This window comes from Nyctereutes procyonoides, unplaced genomic scaffold, assembly GCF_905146905.1.
Source record: "Nyctereutes procyonoides isolate TBG_1078 unplaced genomic scaffold, NYPRO_anot_genome, whole genome shotgun sequence".
Taxonomy (NCBI): domain Eukaryota; kingdom Metazoa; phylum Chordata; class Mammalia; order Carnivora; family Canidae; genus Nyctereutes; species Nyctereutes procyonoides.
In genome coordinates, this window is record NW_026575142.1 from 47,593,897 (window position 1) to 47,610,469 (window position 16,573).

At 43.7% G+C, this 16,573-nt stretch overlaps 1 protein-coding gene across 1 annotated transcript in view; it reads right to left on the minus strand.

The window, feature by feature from the left end:
- The window catches only part of KLHL6 (kelch like family member 6), a 61,209-nt gene that overhangs the window by 34,780 nt on the left and 9,856 nt on the right, over positions 1-16,573 (minus strand). The window contains exon 2 of the mRNA XM_055307679.1: positions 1,846-2,011. Within this exon, the coding sequence (XP_055163654.1) occupies positions 1,846-2,011 (166 nt within the window). The remainder of the gene's footprint in view (positions 1-1,845; positions 2,012-16,573) is intronic.

The following is a 16,573-nucleotide window of genomic DNA, read 5'->3' on the forward strand; positions in this document are numbered from 1 at the left end:
CTGAGGTCAGACTGTTGGAGCAGAGTGTGGGGGTGGCAGGTTGGATGAGATAGGGCTGCCGAGTGTGCGGTTGCTGAGTCCTTCCCTCCACAGCAAGAGGAGTATTTATTTCCCTGCCAGTTAGTAAGGCTGAAAGGGTAAGCAGGTCAGGACAGAGAAGGGGGGAGGGCTGTGGGAGATGCGGGGGGGGGGGGGGGGTTTACCAGAAGGCATGACCTGCCCTAACAGAAGTACCTTGCTCTGTATCTTTAAAATGCCCCGAGGAACCCGGGACAATAAAACTGGCAAACAATTATTCGGAACTCAGTGTTGTTTCATAGTTTCCTCCCTCTTTGTATTCTCCCTTCCTTGCTGGACTCCACAGGTCTTGCCTAGGCTTCAACATCCCATTACCCCTGGTCTTGACTCATAGCCCCTCATTCCTCACCTTCCCAGACTTTGTTTTGTTTCCCCTCGACTGCTGGCCTACTGAGGATCCAAAAGGACACCATCTGGGATCCCTGGGTGGCGCAGCGGTTTGGCGCCTGCCTTTGGCCCAGGGCGCGATCCTGGAGACCTGGGATCGAATCCCACGTCGGGCTCCCGGTGCATGGAGCCTGCTTCTCCCTCTGCCTGTGTCTCTGCCTCTCTCTCTCTCTCTCTCTCTCTGTGACTATCATAAATAAATAAAAAAAAAATTAAAAAAAAAATCAAAAGGACACCATCTCTCAAAGTCCCAAAGCACACACAGGATCTGATGTTTGCCAGTTTGTGGGAATGACCGGGCTTGTCCCTGGACTCTGTCATAAATCTCAATATCCTCAGGGAGACAATCTTTGCTTAACCTGGCAAAACAAACTCAAGGCATACTTTTAGGCCTAGGCAAAGATGGTAACCAGGGCTGGGACCCTACAATAACTATGGATGTAACTGACAGAATCGATGGGTCTAATTATTCTATGAAGCTAACTGTAATCAGATTGAAACAAACATAGTCAAATGGAAACAATAAAACTTAGTCCCCAGGGTTCTCTCTTTCATCTTCCCTATTACTACTCATGAAAATGCTCTTCTTTCATACTCACCACAAAGTCCTAATCAGGCAAGGTCTTGTGGGCCTCCAAATCTAGACACTGCTCCCAGAGAGGCTGCATGGTAACTGCAAGAATGTACCTCCTGGACTCAGAAAGCCCAGGGTTCAAATACACCCTTCTCTGTGCCTGATTCTTCCCACCTGTTAAGTGGGGAGAAGTAACTATGTCCCCAGGTTGTACTAAAGATTAGAAGTTACATATAAGAGAGGTGCCTGGGTGGCTCAGTTGGTTGAGCATCCGGCTCTTGGTTTCAGCTGGGGTTGTGCTCTCAGGGTCATGAGATGGAGCCCCCCCCCCCCGAGGCTCTGGGCTCAGTGTAGAGTCTGCTGGAGATTCTCTACCTCTCCCTCTGCTCTTCCCCCTGCTCAAGCTCTCTTTCTCTTTCTCTCAAATAAATAAATAAGATCTTTTTTTTTTTTTAAAGTTACACATACAAAAATGATGATTGGAACCCTGGCTCTAATTAGGCTTCTGCAAATTGTAGTTATTGCAGTCCAGAACTAAGTACAGATTCTAGGCACCAAGCTGCCCTGGCTTGATGGTATTAAAGAGTCAATGCCACATTTCATCATCTCTCAAGAAATTTCCAAATGAGCCTTTTCTGACTTTCAAGTAAGTAGAGGCCCAATTAAGAGAGAGAGAGTGTGTGTGTGTGTGTGTGTGCACGCGCATGCGCCAGATACAAGCTTGGAAGCCAGTCCAGGCAGATTTCTGAGGAGTTGCTGCTTTCCCCTGCTCCAGAGGAGAGCATCGAGATTGTTTGTTCACACACCTGGAAGAGGTTAGCAGCTTCCAGGACCCGTTGCACATTCTGCTTGGTGATCAGCGCCTTGCTGGTGTATGTGTAGTCCAGAAGAGTGTGCATGGTCTCAGCATCAACCCCTTTGATGATGATCCTCTTCTCGTACTTTTCCTTCAAATCATTGCAGAACATGGCCCTGGAAGAGAAAGGTGTGAATATGAGTCCTACCATGACTCTTAGTTTTGGGTCTAAACAGACCCCCTTCACATCCATCTGCCACCATGGAACAGCGAGGTTCCTAAGATTAGGATCCTGGGATGATTGCTCTCTGTTCCTCCAGCACCCACCAGACACTAAACATTTAATCGATACTGAACTGAACTGTCCTGCATTGCTGTGCCCAACTGTGGTCCCTAAAGCAGTCCCAGGTCTGAAGGGACAGCAGGAGTCCTTCTGGCAAAGCTAGTGGGATCTAGAATTACTTTACTGGCCGAAAGAACTACTTTAATGGCTTCAAGTGCTGGAGATTCATCTGGGAGCATTATGGGGCCTCTCCCCTGCCCAGGCCTTCCTTGTACTTTCTCAACTACTAGTACCCAAAAACAGGATTTCTGACTTCATTCCCAGTCCTCATTCCAGCTTTCCTCTGGCCTGGCCACTCAAATGCCCTCCAATAACACAAAGAGATCCTGCCAGTGTCTCTCACTCCAGAGGCTGGACCTCTGTCTATCAGCTCCTAGTTGTAGCTGGGAGCCTCAAATTGCCTTATCTCCGGACAGAACTCCCTAGGGCCATGACTCTGGTCTATGCCTTTTCCTCTCCAGGACTAGGCTTTAAGATATTTAGCCTCTATCCAGGAAGCAGGGGAACAAGATGGAAAAGATGTTGTTTTGACATGAGATAGACTAAGATTTGAACACCAACTCTACCAACTCAGAACTTAGAATGTTAATCTCCACGAGCTTCAGTTTTCTTATCTGTAATAGGAATTTTAATAGGTGTTTAAAAGTTTGTTGTAAGGATTATATCAATAACTAATAGATAAGTAGAAATAAAGATGTGGTATCTATACACAATGGAATATTACTGAGCCATCAAAAATGAAATCTTGCTATTTGCAGTGACGTGGATGGAACTACAGGGTATTATGCTAAGAGAAACAAGTTAGTCAGAGAAAGACAAATATCATATATCACTCATATATGGAATTTAAGAAACAAAGATGAACACAGGGGAAGGGAAGGAAAAATAAGATGAAAAAAGAGGGAAACATACTATAAGAGACTCTTATAGGAAACAAACTGAGGGTGGCTGGAGGGGAGGTTGGTAGGGGGATGGGGTAACTGTGGGATGCTCATGAAGGAGGGCACTTGATGGAATAAACACTGGGTGTTATATGCAACTGATAAATCACTAAATTCTACTTCTGAAACTAATAATGTACTATATGTTAATCAAATTGTTTTTTTTAAAGATTTATTTATTTATTCATTCAGAGAGAGCAAGAAAGAGGCAGAGACACAGGCAAAGGGAGAAGCAGACTCCATGCAGGAAGCCCGATGTGGGACTTGATCCCAGGTCTCCAGGATCCCACCCCAGGCTGCAGGCAGCGCTAAACCGCTGCGCCACCAGGGCTGCCAATCAAATTGAATTTAAATTAAAAAATAAAAATAAAGCATGTAACCAATAAAAAAAAAAAGAAATACAGAGATTTTTTTTCACCCCCTGCCAAGCTCATATGTGAATTTATCATGCTTCCTGGACTTCAATATTTGAACGGTTGATTCTTCTCAGGAAATGTATGAGCAATTTAATTTAATTTAATTTAATTTAATTTAATATTTATTTATTTATTTTTAAAATGCATTTAAGCCCTACAATGTTTCTGAAAAGGTTTTTGGAGTTTTGAAAATTTAAAAGGTATCTAAAATACAATGACTGCATAAATTATAAGCAGGGGGGAAAAGATAAAAAAATATGAGTAGAGGAGTGCCAGGCTGGCTCAGTTGGTTAAGCATCTGACTCTTGATTTCAGCTCAGGTCTTGATCTCAGGGTTGTGAGTTCAAGTCCCATGTTGGGCTCCAAACTGAGTGTGAAGCCTACTTAGAAAAAAATATATATATATATGAGTGGAGACATGAAGATAGCCTGAATGAGGCTAAAAGTGCCAACTGCAATGTCATTATAGGTGGGCCTCTCATTTGGCCAATGCAAAAAAAAAAAAAATAGATCAGCTAGTCAGTTACACAATTTTATAAATATATATATAAATACATATTTATATATATATTTATAGTTATATATTTTAAAACAAATCCAAATGCTCAGAAGAATTACTGTTTTCTTAGCATAAAAACTAGATGGAGTTTCTCTTATGAATGTACAGCAGCCTCACAACATTCTTACCATACTATGTTCATGAGTTTATCCTTAATAGTTGTAGTTGAGACAATCCCCTCAGTCCCATTCCCACAAAAGCCTGTTAACTCTCTCTTGCCCTCCCAGTAGCTGTGAGACTCCAGTAGTCCCACAGGCTGGCACAGCATAGCTTATAAAAATGACTACTGAGAAGCTCTAGAATTCAATTTCTTTCAATGTACATGTATTTACTAAGTACCCTCTCTCCATAGGATACTGGGCTAAAGCTGGAAGGGATTTAAATATCAGGCAGTCTCTGGACTTAATTGTGCCCCTCTAAAATTCATATATCGAAGCTCTAACCCACCAATATAGATAGCACTTTCAGGAAGTAATTAAGGCTAAATGAGGTCATAATGGTGGGGTCCTTTTTTTTTTTAATTTTTTTATTTATTTATTTATGATAGGCACACAGTGAGAGAGAGAGAGAGAGAGAGAGAGAGAGAGAGAGAGAAAGAGAGAGAGAGAGGCAGAGACACAGGCAGAGGGAGAAGCAGGCTCCATGCACCGGGAGCCCAACGTGGGATTCGATCCCGGGTCTCCAGGATCGCGCCCTGGGCCAAAGGCAGGCGCCAAACCGCTGCGCCACCCAGGGATCCCCTAATGGTGGGGTCCTAATCCAACAGGATTGGTGTCCTTAAAAAAAGAGGAAGAGACACCAAAACTATCTCTCTCTCTCTCTCTCTGCTATATGAGCACACAGTGGCTGTCTGTAAACTGAGAGAGCCCTCACCAGAAGCCCACCATGTTGGCACCCCAAACTTGGACTTTCAGCTCTAAAATTGTGAGAAAATAAATTTCTGTTGTTGTGCCACCGTCTATGGTACTTTTATATGACAGTCCGGGCTGACTAATACGGACAGTCTCTCCTCAGTCCCTATTACTTCAGAATCTAGCAGGTGCACATATGCACAAATAATAGTCTACAAGGGCCAAAAAAGACTCAAAGTGCTGTGGTGGCCATGGATGGCTGCTCATGGAGAAGGAAAATGTTACTATGTAACAACTATGGATAGGACTTAAAGATACTAAACCACAGTAAGTCAATGCAAGAGTGTGGGGAAATGCAGAGAATTTAGCAGACACATGGTTTGGCTGGAGCCCAGGGACTATCAGCGAGGGTGGGGAGAAATCAGTCCAGACAGATAATCTGGGTCCTGATTGTGGGAGGTACTAGAGGGAGGCTCAGGAGTTGGGTTTTTATTCAGTGGGCAATGGGGAGCCATTGAAGGTTTATAAGCAAAAGCAGGACTCAAAAAGAACATTTTTAATAGGTGTGTTCTCACTTTAGTTTGCTGGTGACAGGTGCCTTTGGAGTAAAGCGTTTATTACACCCAAACAGAGCTGGGAGGCTTGTGACAATGCCAAAGCCTTGCCCCAGAAATACTAATTGAGGCAGTCGCCATACTGCCAAGCAAGTGGACTTCCTGAAAATCAGATCAGACACATGAACAGAGCCATTATCTCCCAACTGAGTCTTTGAAATGGGAAGGCCCCAGGGTTGAGCCCTGATGATAGCATGCATTTACCCAAGCTGGGACTTCCCTGCCAACACTTAGGGATTTACCTTTAGGGGTAAATGCTCCTCCTCCCTTGTCCACACCTCCTATTTATCTCTGGAAATCCCTCATCAATTTTTTTCCCTCATTTCCTAATCTGCAAAACAAAGGTTACTGCTTCTGGTTTCCCAGGAACAATTATAAACATCAAAAGTCACAAATCCCCAGAAAGAAAGAGACTGAGAAAAAGAGAGAAATTACTTCACTAGATGACTTTTTGGAACTTTCTGTCTTAACCAACGAGATCTTCTTCCTAGAGTATCCTTGTGTCCTTTTTCCCAGCTCCTTTTAATCCTCCAGTAATCCTCCCACCCTTCTCTCCCTTCTCTTCTTCTCTTCCCTCAACTGGCCTCTTTCTCCGTAAGAATATGACAGCAAGAAAGAATAAATATGAATTCTGCAAAATTACTAAATCCCAACTTGGAAGCAGAAGGGCAATGATGTCATTTGTGCAGATGACTGATTTACAAGCCACTTTTGTCAGCCATAAATCTTCTTGGCCAGAGACACACAGAGCCAACTATAGAACCTCGTGCCTTTTAAAACAGTGTCACATACGACTCACCTTGCTGCCTCTTGATCCCATAAAGAATTCTGCCATCATAGCAAGCGCAGTTTCTTCCCAGCTCAGCCTGTCCAAGATTTGGACAACTTCACTTGCTAAACCTCCCTTTCTTTGAGTCCCTAGAGAAGCACTACCCAATAGAAATATAATGCAAGCCATATGTATAATTTCAGATTTTCTAGTAACCATGTTTTTAAAAAGTGAAAGGAGATAAAGTTAATTTTATTTAACCCAATATACCTCAAATGTTATTTCAACATGTAATAAATATTTTTAAATTATTGAGATAATCTACATTCTTTTTTCCACACTGAGATTTCAAAATCCCTCATGTACATTAAACACATCCCTTGGCCTGGGTGATCAGTTGATTAAGCATCTGCCTTTGGCTCAGGTCATGATCCCAGGGTCCTGGGATCAAGCCCCGTGTCAGGCTCTCTGCTAAGCTCCCTCTCCCTATTACTCCCCCTGCTTGTGCTCTCTCTCTCTCTCTGTCAAATAAATAAATAAAATCTTAAAAAAAAAAAAACCAAACACATCTCAATTCAGACCAGTCATAATTCAAATGTTCAATAGCTGCATGCAGTTAGTGGCACCTTGATTAAGGTAGCACAGCTCGGGATCCCTGGGTGGCGCAGCGGTTTGGCGCCTGCCTTTGGCCCAGGGCACGATCCTGGAGACCCGGGATCGAATCCCACGTTGGGCTCCCGGTGCATGGAGCCTGCTTCTCCCTCTGCCTGTGTCTCTGCCTCTCTGTCTCTTTCTGTGTGACTATCATGAATAAATAAATAAAATCTTAAAAAAAAAAAAGGTAGCACAGCTCTAGAGCATCACCCAGATCTGTAATCGTCTCAGGAGGTAAAGTGAATATCACCCACATAAATATGGAAAACAGGACATGTGGCAGGAGATGATGGGCAGTGATGATAGGGTCAAATGAAGCTTCACAAACTAAGACAACATATTAACAGAGTTCTACCAAGGTAAAATTTAGAAATGCTATTTCACCTACAATGTGATTTTAAGATTAGGAAAAGGTGAATTTTGTTGAATCTACATGATCTCAAACATTCCAATGAAAATTGTAAAAGTCCACAAGAGAGATGTCTTCATATTAAGTAAGATAAGTATATACATTGTCTAATTCAGTGTCTTGCATTTTGAGGGGCTCTTTTGAAGCCTATGTATTTCTCATGTGACATAATTATTGGGGTCTCTGGTATCATCTGGACTCTTGATCAGGCTGTCACTGCTAGACACAGCTTCTGAATTCTCTCTTGGAATCAGTCACTGAATAACATCTTGCTCCAGCTCAGCCCATGCCCAAGTGGGAATTCTGATTACCCAGAAGCTGACCCTTTTGAGCTAGTGATGTGTTAGGGGTATAAGAAGAACAGACAGGGGGAGGGAGGAGGCCAAGCAAGACGAAAGTCATCCAGAAAGCAATTTCTGTCTGATCCTGCACAGGACCGCTGGGGAACACACTCCAGAGTTGTCCCCACAAGAGACAAAGAGGCTGGTCTGTGATTCTCCAGCACCTGCTGACAGACTTAGTTATGGGCTTCCCCACAAGTAGGTAAATTCTCAGACACTTCTGGCTTTCTGTGTGTGAGTGGATGTGCACATAAGCAAAGAGGTTCCAGGGGCCTAGAAGAGGGTAGGGGGAAGAGCCTGCAGGACTGGCTATTGGAAGGCAAAGGGGGCTGTGGTCTAGTCTACGCTCTGACTTTGTACATGTGAGCAAACCTGTGTCCTCCCATGTAAAATGATATTATAATAGTCCCTACACCACTGAGTTGTTGAGAAGAATAAGTAGGATAATATAAACAAAGTGGTTAGCACAATACCCAGCACTTACTAAGGGAAGGCATTCTGGACCAGATCAGAGGAATCTTGGCAGACTAGTGAGAGATACTTGGAATAGGCAGGCCCATCACACTCTGCCTTGCAACTCTTGACTTGTCAGCATTTGGCCTGGTGCCTATTGGGTAAGTGGGTGTCAGAGTCACCTGCACTGCTGTCCACCGCTCCTCCAGAATAGAGTTAGGGCTACGGCTACACACAGACTTTTCCAGAGACATTAGCATGGTGCCCGTCACATATTAGGAGCTCAGTAAATGTTCATGGGAGAGAGAAAGGAAGTACCCTAGAGACAGAGTCCTCTCTCTAGGGCTCTTTTTGCCTGCTTTAGCTCCCAAAGTCCCAACATTTCTCTGCTCTCCTCTAAGACTTTGTCACTGATTTTCTGCCACTTAAATACACTCTCCTGGGCCACAATCATGATGAATACAGACAGGTGAAGCTAGAAGAGATCTACATACTTCTCATAGACCAAACTCTCAGGCCTCCTGCTGCTCTTATGGGCAGTCCATGGAAACACTTAGGCCAAACACCCCATGAACAATATATAACCTCTGTAAGGTGGGTTACCCCTAGATTTCCACTTTAATAATAGTAATCTCTTACTGTTTATGTTTGTAGCACTTTGTAGGACAAACAATATATCTTCTTTGATTATTATACCCATTTTATAACTGATAGACTATAGAGGTAGAAGTTAAGTGAACTGCCCAAGGCCATACAGGTTGTCAGCAATAGAATGGAGATGAGAATCTAGGACTTTGGGCTCTTATTCTGGAGCTCAACAGTGTACTTGAAACCAAGAAAATCAGCATGAGTTCAAGGCTCTCTTTGGAGGGGGGGGAACCGGACCAAGTTTCCCTCTCTGGAAACAAAGCTGAGTTTGTTGCTATTTACTCCTTGGCTTATACTCGAGATAAATAAAATTTCTGTGTAATAAAAAATACTTTCTAGACAGACACTGACCAATTCTCATGATATTCTTGTAAAACAGAGGTAGCTATTAAGATCCTCATTTTATAATAGAAATAGTCTCAAGCAGGGAGCCAGTTGCCCAACACTCAGCAGTGAGTCACTACCAATCCCAAAATAGAGGTTGGGCAAGTGAGCTATCTCCCACAATAGCCATAAAAACCTCCATAGGTTTTGGAATGAAGTCAGGGTGTGGTCCCAAACATAGCTTGAGCCGTACTCTTTTCCGAGCTCTGCCAGCCTTATTCCTCACACTTCATTCAAGTCTCTGTTCAGAAGTCACCTCCTCAGAGAGGCCCTCCCTGATGCTGCCCCAAATCTAGTCACTCCCTAATATCTTCACCTCCTTTATTTTTCTTTATAACCTGCCACAATCTGAAATTAACTAGTTTAGCAACTGTCTCCCCACTATAACATGAGCTGAGTGAGGGTACGTATTGTGCTGTGCTCACCTCTGTATCCCTGGGGCTAAAACAGTGCCTGGAGCCTAAAAGGACTCAGTAAATATTTGGGGAGAAAATGAATGAGTGAATGAATGAGCAAATGAACTTGTCCTTCCTAATCCCTGTGTGTTTGCCTTAAACAAGAATCTGTCCCTCCAAAATTATCAAACACCCTTGGGAGAATCAGGCCAAGGAGACCTGTCTTATTGTGCCCTCCATCCCCATAGAGAACTCCCATCACACCCCCAAGTCCAGGGCCTGGAGCTTGAAAAGGACACAGCCACACTGGAACGTTTTACTTCGACCTCTGATGAGTGCTAACATGCCCCTGCAGTTCCTAAATGTTACCAACTCAGAATCTTTCACCCAGCCCAACATTACTATAGTTCACCCCTTCCCTGGGCCTCCACACCTGCCTCTGAACCCCCTGTCTCCTATACCTCTAACTCCAATCACAGGCCCGTAGACCAATACCCCCTCAACCATCCCCACTATCTCATTCCTAGGCTAGCTCCCCCCATGCTGCCCTCTCCTCTATACTTCCTCTAACCCTCTCACCAAACCATTTATACCTGAAACTAACTCTGCATCAATGAGACATTTGGCATTGGAACTGCTTTAATGTTGGTTGACTGAGTTAAATTCTATTTAAGAATATAGATGTTGGGGCACCCAGGTGGCTAGTCAGTTAAATGTCCAACTCTGATTTTGGCTCAGGTCATGATCTCAGGGTTGTGAGACAGAACCCCATTGTTGGGCTCTGTGCTGAGCATAGAGTCTGCTTAGGATTCTCACTTTCCCTCTCCCTCTGCTCACCACCCTCAAAAAAAAAAAAAAGAAAGAAAGAATATAAATGTTGATGTGTATACAGCTGGTTAAATTTTTTTTAAATTAGTAATTATGTGCTGGTCAATGAACACTATGTTAAGAAAAGATTATTTGGATATAAACCCAGTTTGGATGGCCAAAGGGGTCTCTACTCTAAAAAAGTAGAGAGCAGATGCAGGGGTGACCTAGCATGGGATGACAACAGAAGTGTTGTCATCTTCTGATGGTCCCCAGGACCTCTAAGCTGAGAGCACAAACATTTTCACCTGCTACTCCTAACCAAGAAAAAGACATAAACATTTGGTTCAGCTTCATATCTGACCTCAAGGTACTCACTAAGCCTTATGTTTTTTTTTTTTCTTTTTTAGAGAAAGAGCCTGTGAGCAGGTTTGAGGGAGGGGCAGAGGGAGAAGGAGAGAGAGAATTTCAAGCAGGCTCCATGCTCAGTGTGTAGCCCAATGCAGCACTCAATCTCACAACCCTGAGATCATGACCTGAGCCGAAATCAAGAGTCTGACCCTTAACCAACTGAGCCACCCAAGTGTCCCCCAACACTAGAGTTATGCCCATGTCCCTGGCCTGCAGACACTTAGCCTCAAAACCAGTGGGTCTCAAAGAATGTTCACTGGAGACCTGCATTGGAATTCCTGGGGTTAAGTATGCAGAATCCTGAACTCTACCCACTACAGACCCTACTGAATCAAAATCCCTGGCTATGGGGCTGGGAATATGAATTTTATTAGGCTCCTCCAACCTCCACTCATAATTCTTTGGCAAACCAATGTTTAAGAACCAATGCCCTAGGAGAGGTCACCTCACTTTCTAACATAAGCTCCTTTGGCTCATCCTGAGAAGGAGGAGATTGCACAACATTCCATGTCAAAGAAATAACTAACTGTGGTGCTGGGACACACGTGCCCTTGAAAATCCTCCCTTGCTGGGCAGCCCAGGTGGCTCATCCGTTTAGCACCGCCTTCAGCCCAGGGCCTGATCCTGGAGAGACCCGGGATCGAGCCCCATGTCGGGCTCCCTGCATGGGGCCTGCTTCTCCCTCTGCCTGTGTCTCTGCCTCTCTCTCTCTCTGTGTGTGTCTCTCATGAATAAATAAAAAATCTTAAAAAAAAGAAAAGAAAAGAAAAATCCTCCCTCCCTATAGATTCTCCCTTTCACCTTTTGAGATCTAACCCTCCTAGAATTCTGTGAGGCCTAAGGCTGCTCCCAAACTGGGGGTGGGGTGCAGCACACAGCCTCATACGGAAGCTAGCCTCATGCTGGCCTTTTAGGTCTTTCTCTAGATTAGCTGTATAGATATGGCCATTAGAGCTTATATTCAAGTAATAGTGCATTAGAGCTAGGAGTTCTGAAACAGAATGTGGTGCCAAAGCCCCATTAATAATAAACAGTGGACAATTCTCTGTTCTTATTTCTCTGTTCACATGTGAATCTCAAATATCTGGAGGGGAAACTTCCAAGACGGATTTGGGGGTTCATGGCCATTTCTAGAGACATGACTCTCCACATGCTGCCATCTCTACCTGGGGCCTGAAGTCAGCTCCCTGAGCCCCCAGCTGCTGGCTGAGGGTGCTCCAAACTGACAGAGGAGCTAGAACCCCAGAGACGCCCCCAAATGAATCTAAAAATCAAGTCCTGAAAGAACTGCATTCTGCCAAACACTTTGCTCAAGTTTAGCACTCCTCAAGGACATTGCACATGGACTCTTTGGGGACCAGAGCTCTAGCTATGTTTCTATAGAACCAGAGTCCCTCCCAGCCCCACTGGACCTTTGCTGAGGCCTCAGCATGCCATGTAACGCAGCCCATCCAAATGTATAACAGGAAGAAGGGCTTGTTCTGTCCTGCAAGATCAAGCAGGCTAGAACATCAATCACAAACATCATCAACAGCAAACACTTACGGCCAGGTTTCAGCAATGATTCAACTACAAGGTTATAACAAGCAGTTCTTATTTTCCCTGTCCAACATCATTCCTAATCTTCTTAGTAGGCATACCCAAATTTTCCTTTGGGAAACTATCCCTCTTCCGGTATCAGTTTAGGAGGTTTGGATGGAGCTAGCCCCACCTCTTAAACCAGGGGTGAGCATAGTCCAAGTCACATACTAGTCTCCCATACTGCAGGGATCAGTTCACTGATGGGCATAGGAAGAAGCCAGTCCAACTGAAGCAAATTCTAGAACTTTCTCTGGAACTACTGGGAAAGAGAATTCTCTGCTATCATGGCTGAACTGGGAGAAATAAAAGTTTGGAGCTACAGGATATTTTCTTGCCTCCATGTGTGAAGACCCTCCCTAAGAGAGAAAACAACACAGGAAAATAGAGACAAGAGACAGAGAAAAACTGAGTCCTGATGACATTCTGTGAACACAAGGATCAAATGAGACCTAAAATCAATACACTTGAACTTTTAAATTATGTGAGCAAATAAGTTCTTTTTTAAATATGCTTGAACCAGTTTGAACGGAGTATCTGCCTTTTGCAATGAGGAGTCCTGACTGACACAATTAGACAAATGGATAATGAATAACAAATGGGCCCAAATGCTACAGATTGTATTTAAAATGCCCCAAGAAATGAAATGTTTATGTACTCTCAATATTGCCTTTCAAGGCCCTATCCCCTGAGGTAGCTATGCCCAACAAATAGCAGTTTCCAGCATGTGCTTCTGTTTACCTCAACACCCTTAGGCTACACAGGCTTCTCTATGTACACTTTACATAGCCTTTTTCTTTTTTTTTAGCATATTTTTTTAAGTAAGTTCTAGGCCCAACGTGGGGTTTGAACTTAGAGCCCCAAGATCCAGAGTCATAAGCTCAACCAACTGAGCCACCCAGGCACCCCTATCTAGCCTATTTTTAATGAGTCTTCTCCTCTATTAGATTTATAAGGCTCTGAAAGGCAAGGGCTAGATTTTACTTCTCTCTCAATTCTTATTTTCTGGGCCATGGTAGACATTTAATATTTGTTGGGTGGGTGGGTGGATAGGTGGTTGGATGGATGAGTGGATGGATGGATGTGTAAGTGAAAAGAAGGAAGCTATGGGATGTCTGGGTGGCTCCGTGGCTGAGTGTCTGCCTTTGGCTCAGGACGTGATCCTGGAGTCCCGGGGTTGAGTCCCACATCGGGCTCCCTACATGGAGCCTGCTTCTCCCTCTGCCTGTGTCTCTGCCTCTCTCTCTCTCCCTGTCTCGAATGAATGAATAAATAAATTTTAAAAAATAAATAAATAAATAAATAAATAAATAAATAAATAAATAAAATAGAAGGAAGCTATGCATGCAGTGCCATCCTATACTTGGTCCTGCAGGCCAAGGGAATTTGCCTATTTTACACCACACTCTCCAAATCCACATTTCTCCTCTATGGGCCATGAGAATAAATAACAATGAGCTTCTAGAACAAAGTGTGTGTAAAGAGAACTATATTATCTAGTGATTCTCTAAATTGGAACCCCAGACCTATGATGTCTAACCTAAGCCCTCCTACCTTAGATCTTACAGTATAAAACATGGTAGTTGTTCTTCACCTTAATTTGCTTTGGCACATTTTCCATCTCCTTGCCAGAGATGAAACCTGGCTTCCCCTAACAAAACACCACTTCCCTCTTCAATAAGGTCTTCTCGGATTCTCACTTCCCACTAGACCATGAGCATGGTCAGCATTTGTGCTTTACTGTCGTCCACTGCCACATCCTGACCAAACTGTTGTCCTGGAGGCTCCTTATCACCCCTTTTTCCAAACATGTTCCATCCCAACCCCCCAGGCTTCCATGCTGACTTCCTTATGACCTCCATGTCAATATCCAGAAGTCAAGGATCAGCCTCTGTTTTGAGATTTTCCTGAGCATTCTCTTGTTCTGACCACTTGGAAATGTGAACTAGCACTGGTCCCAACCCTCACTCCAAGGTATTCAAATATTAAGGCTTCCCCATCATAAAGGTTACCCCTATTCTGACAGAGCAAAGGTGACAATATAAATATAAATATAATATAAATTTTTTTCCAAACTTCTCCCTCTACCAGCTGCCATGGAGGAGTGTGGACTGCCAGGCTTGGTCCTTGGGCTTTTGTGATACAGACCCAAAGGGAGAGGAGAGAGAAGATAGATCCTTCAGCTGGAAGTGGAGAGAAGTTTTAAAGCCAAAGGTAAAGAAGGAGCTACCACAGATTGCGCTACTCTCAGTGTTACTCAGGTGCCAGAGTTGGGGCTGAAATCCAGCCCTTGTTACACTCTCTAAGCCTCGTGTCTTACAATGGATTGCAACAGTCCCCCAAGAACAGAACATCTATTTCTAATTGGCCTTCCCAAACAGAACTTTTAAAAATTCATATGAAGGTGCCCTAAAATCTAGCAGTTGTCCAGGTCAGAGATGTAGATAAGAGAGAACAGATTTTAATTACCCGCTGTGGTGTGTATGTCCTTCAAGGTGTTCAAAAAATGGAAGTTCAGAGCTTGAGTTACTATGAAATGACTTGTGTTTCTGGACTTTGCTCTAAAATTGAATGACATGGATGGGTGAAGGATTCATAATGTTACTCCACCTTTGCTTTCTTTTATTAGTCCTGAAGCTCAGAGCTGGCCCTCAGCAAAAGTGTAGTTTGGCTTCCAGTTGAGTTTGTCTCCTAGCCTCCATAGCCTTGCCTCCTTCTTCCTCTTCTCACCAGTCAGGGGCTCCCCTCCTCGCAGCTCCTCTGTGGTCTAGCTGCCCTGAGGACTCTGCATGTCACTTGAGACTCAGAGAGGACTTGGAATGTCACTTGAGACTATCTCCCCATACCCACTGGCTGGGCCACTGCCTGCAACCACCTGAAGGTCTTCCTGGATTGAGGGGGCCTCCACAACACAGCCCAAAGGGTTATTCTTAACAGAGATCTTGAATCCTTTCCTGTTTAAAAACTCTACCATGGCTTCTTGCTGCCTGAAAGATACATATCAAACTCTTCACCCTAACCCAACAAAACCTTCATGGTCTGACCCTGCCCATCTCTCAGGCTTATTGGTCCAAGCATATCCTTACTCCAACCCTATTCATCCACCTCTGGTTCCCATGCTTACACTGCATGATACCTTCCCAGATGCATTTCTTTTTGCCTGGAATGCTTCCCTCCTTTCTCTCCCTCACTTAGTGCCTTCTGGTCAATGGCGTCATCTTTTAAAACTCTGCTCAGATATCACCTTTCCCAGGAAGCCCTCTGATTGCTTCTTCCGCCAGTCTGATTTAATGCCCCTTCTGTAAGCAGAACTCCATCACAGTACTTGTCTCTGCACTGAAAGACTGATTTGCCTGTCTCTCTCCTCTAATTGACTGATTTTGAAGTCAACAAGAAATCAGAATTCATTAATCTTTCTAAACTCAATATCTAGTAGAGTGGTTTAGTGAAATTCCATTTATCTATCCATTCATGTATTCATTCAATCAACCCAGAGTGCTGTGATCCCTAACCCCACCTTTCAAGAATTATTCACTGGGCATCTGCCCCTCCTCTTACTCCCCCACATAACAAAATGCCCTTGACATCTACCTCTGACAAGCCTGAGCTTGCTCTGCGTGACACATGATCTCTTGAATGTCAGTGAATTCTTACTAGACCCCGGACCTGATACATTATACGCAAACCTGCTGGTGGGTAATTTTTGTAGATCCTTGAGTGTCACCTCAGAAAGAGCTATGATGCAACTTTTGGTTTGATTGTGTTTTAAAGTCGGAGCAGTATCAGCACTTCTGTAACTACTGTGGCCTTAAAGCTTTCCACAGAAGTTAGATGTAATAAAAGAATGCCTACTCTTACAGCTTGCAGAGGATAGGTAGGTTGCCTAAATGATATTTTTTTCATAGCAAGGAAGACTTATCTTTATGCAAAAGTGGCCTCTCTAGGGGCACTTGGCTGGCTGTCAGTAGAGCACGTGACTCTTGATCTCAGAGTTGTAGGTACAAATCCCACATTGAGTCTAGAGCTTACTAAAAAAAAAAAAAAAAAAAAAAAAAAAAAAAAAAAGGCCTCTGCAAAAGAGCAAAAGAACTTAAAGTGGCTTATATTAAGCTTCAGAGGTTATTATAAAATACAAACCAGTAACAACAAAAAGTAAGAAGATAAG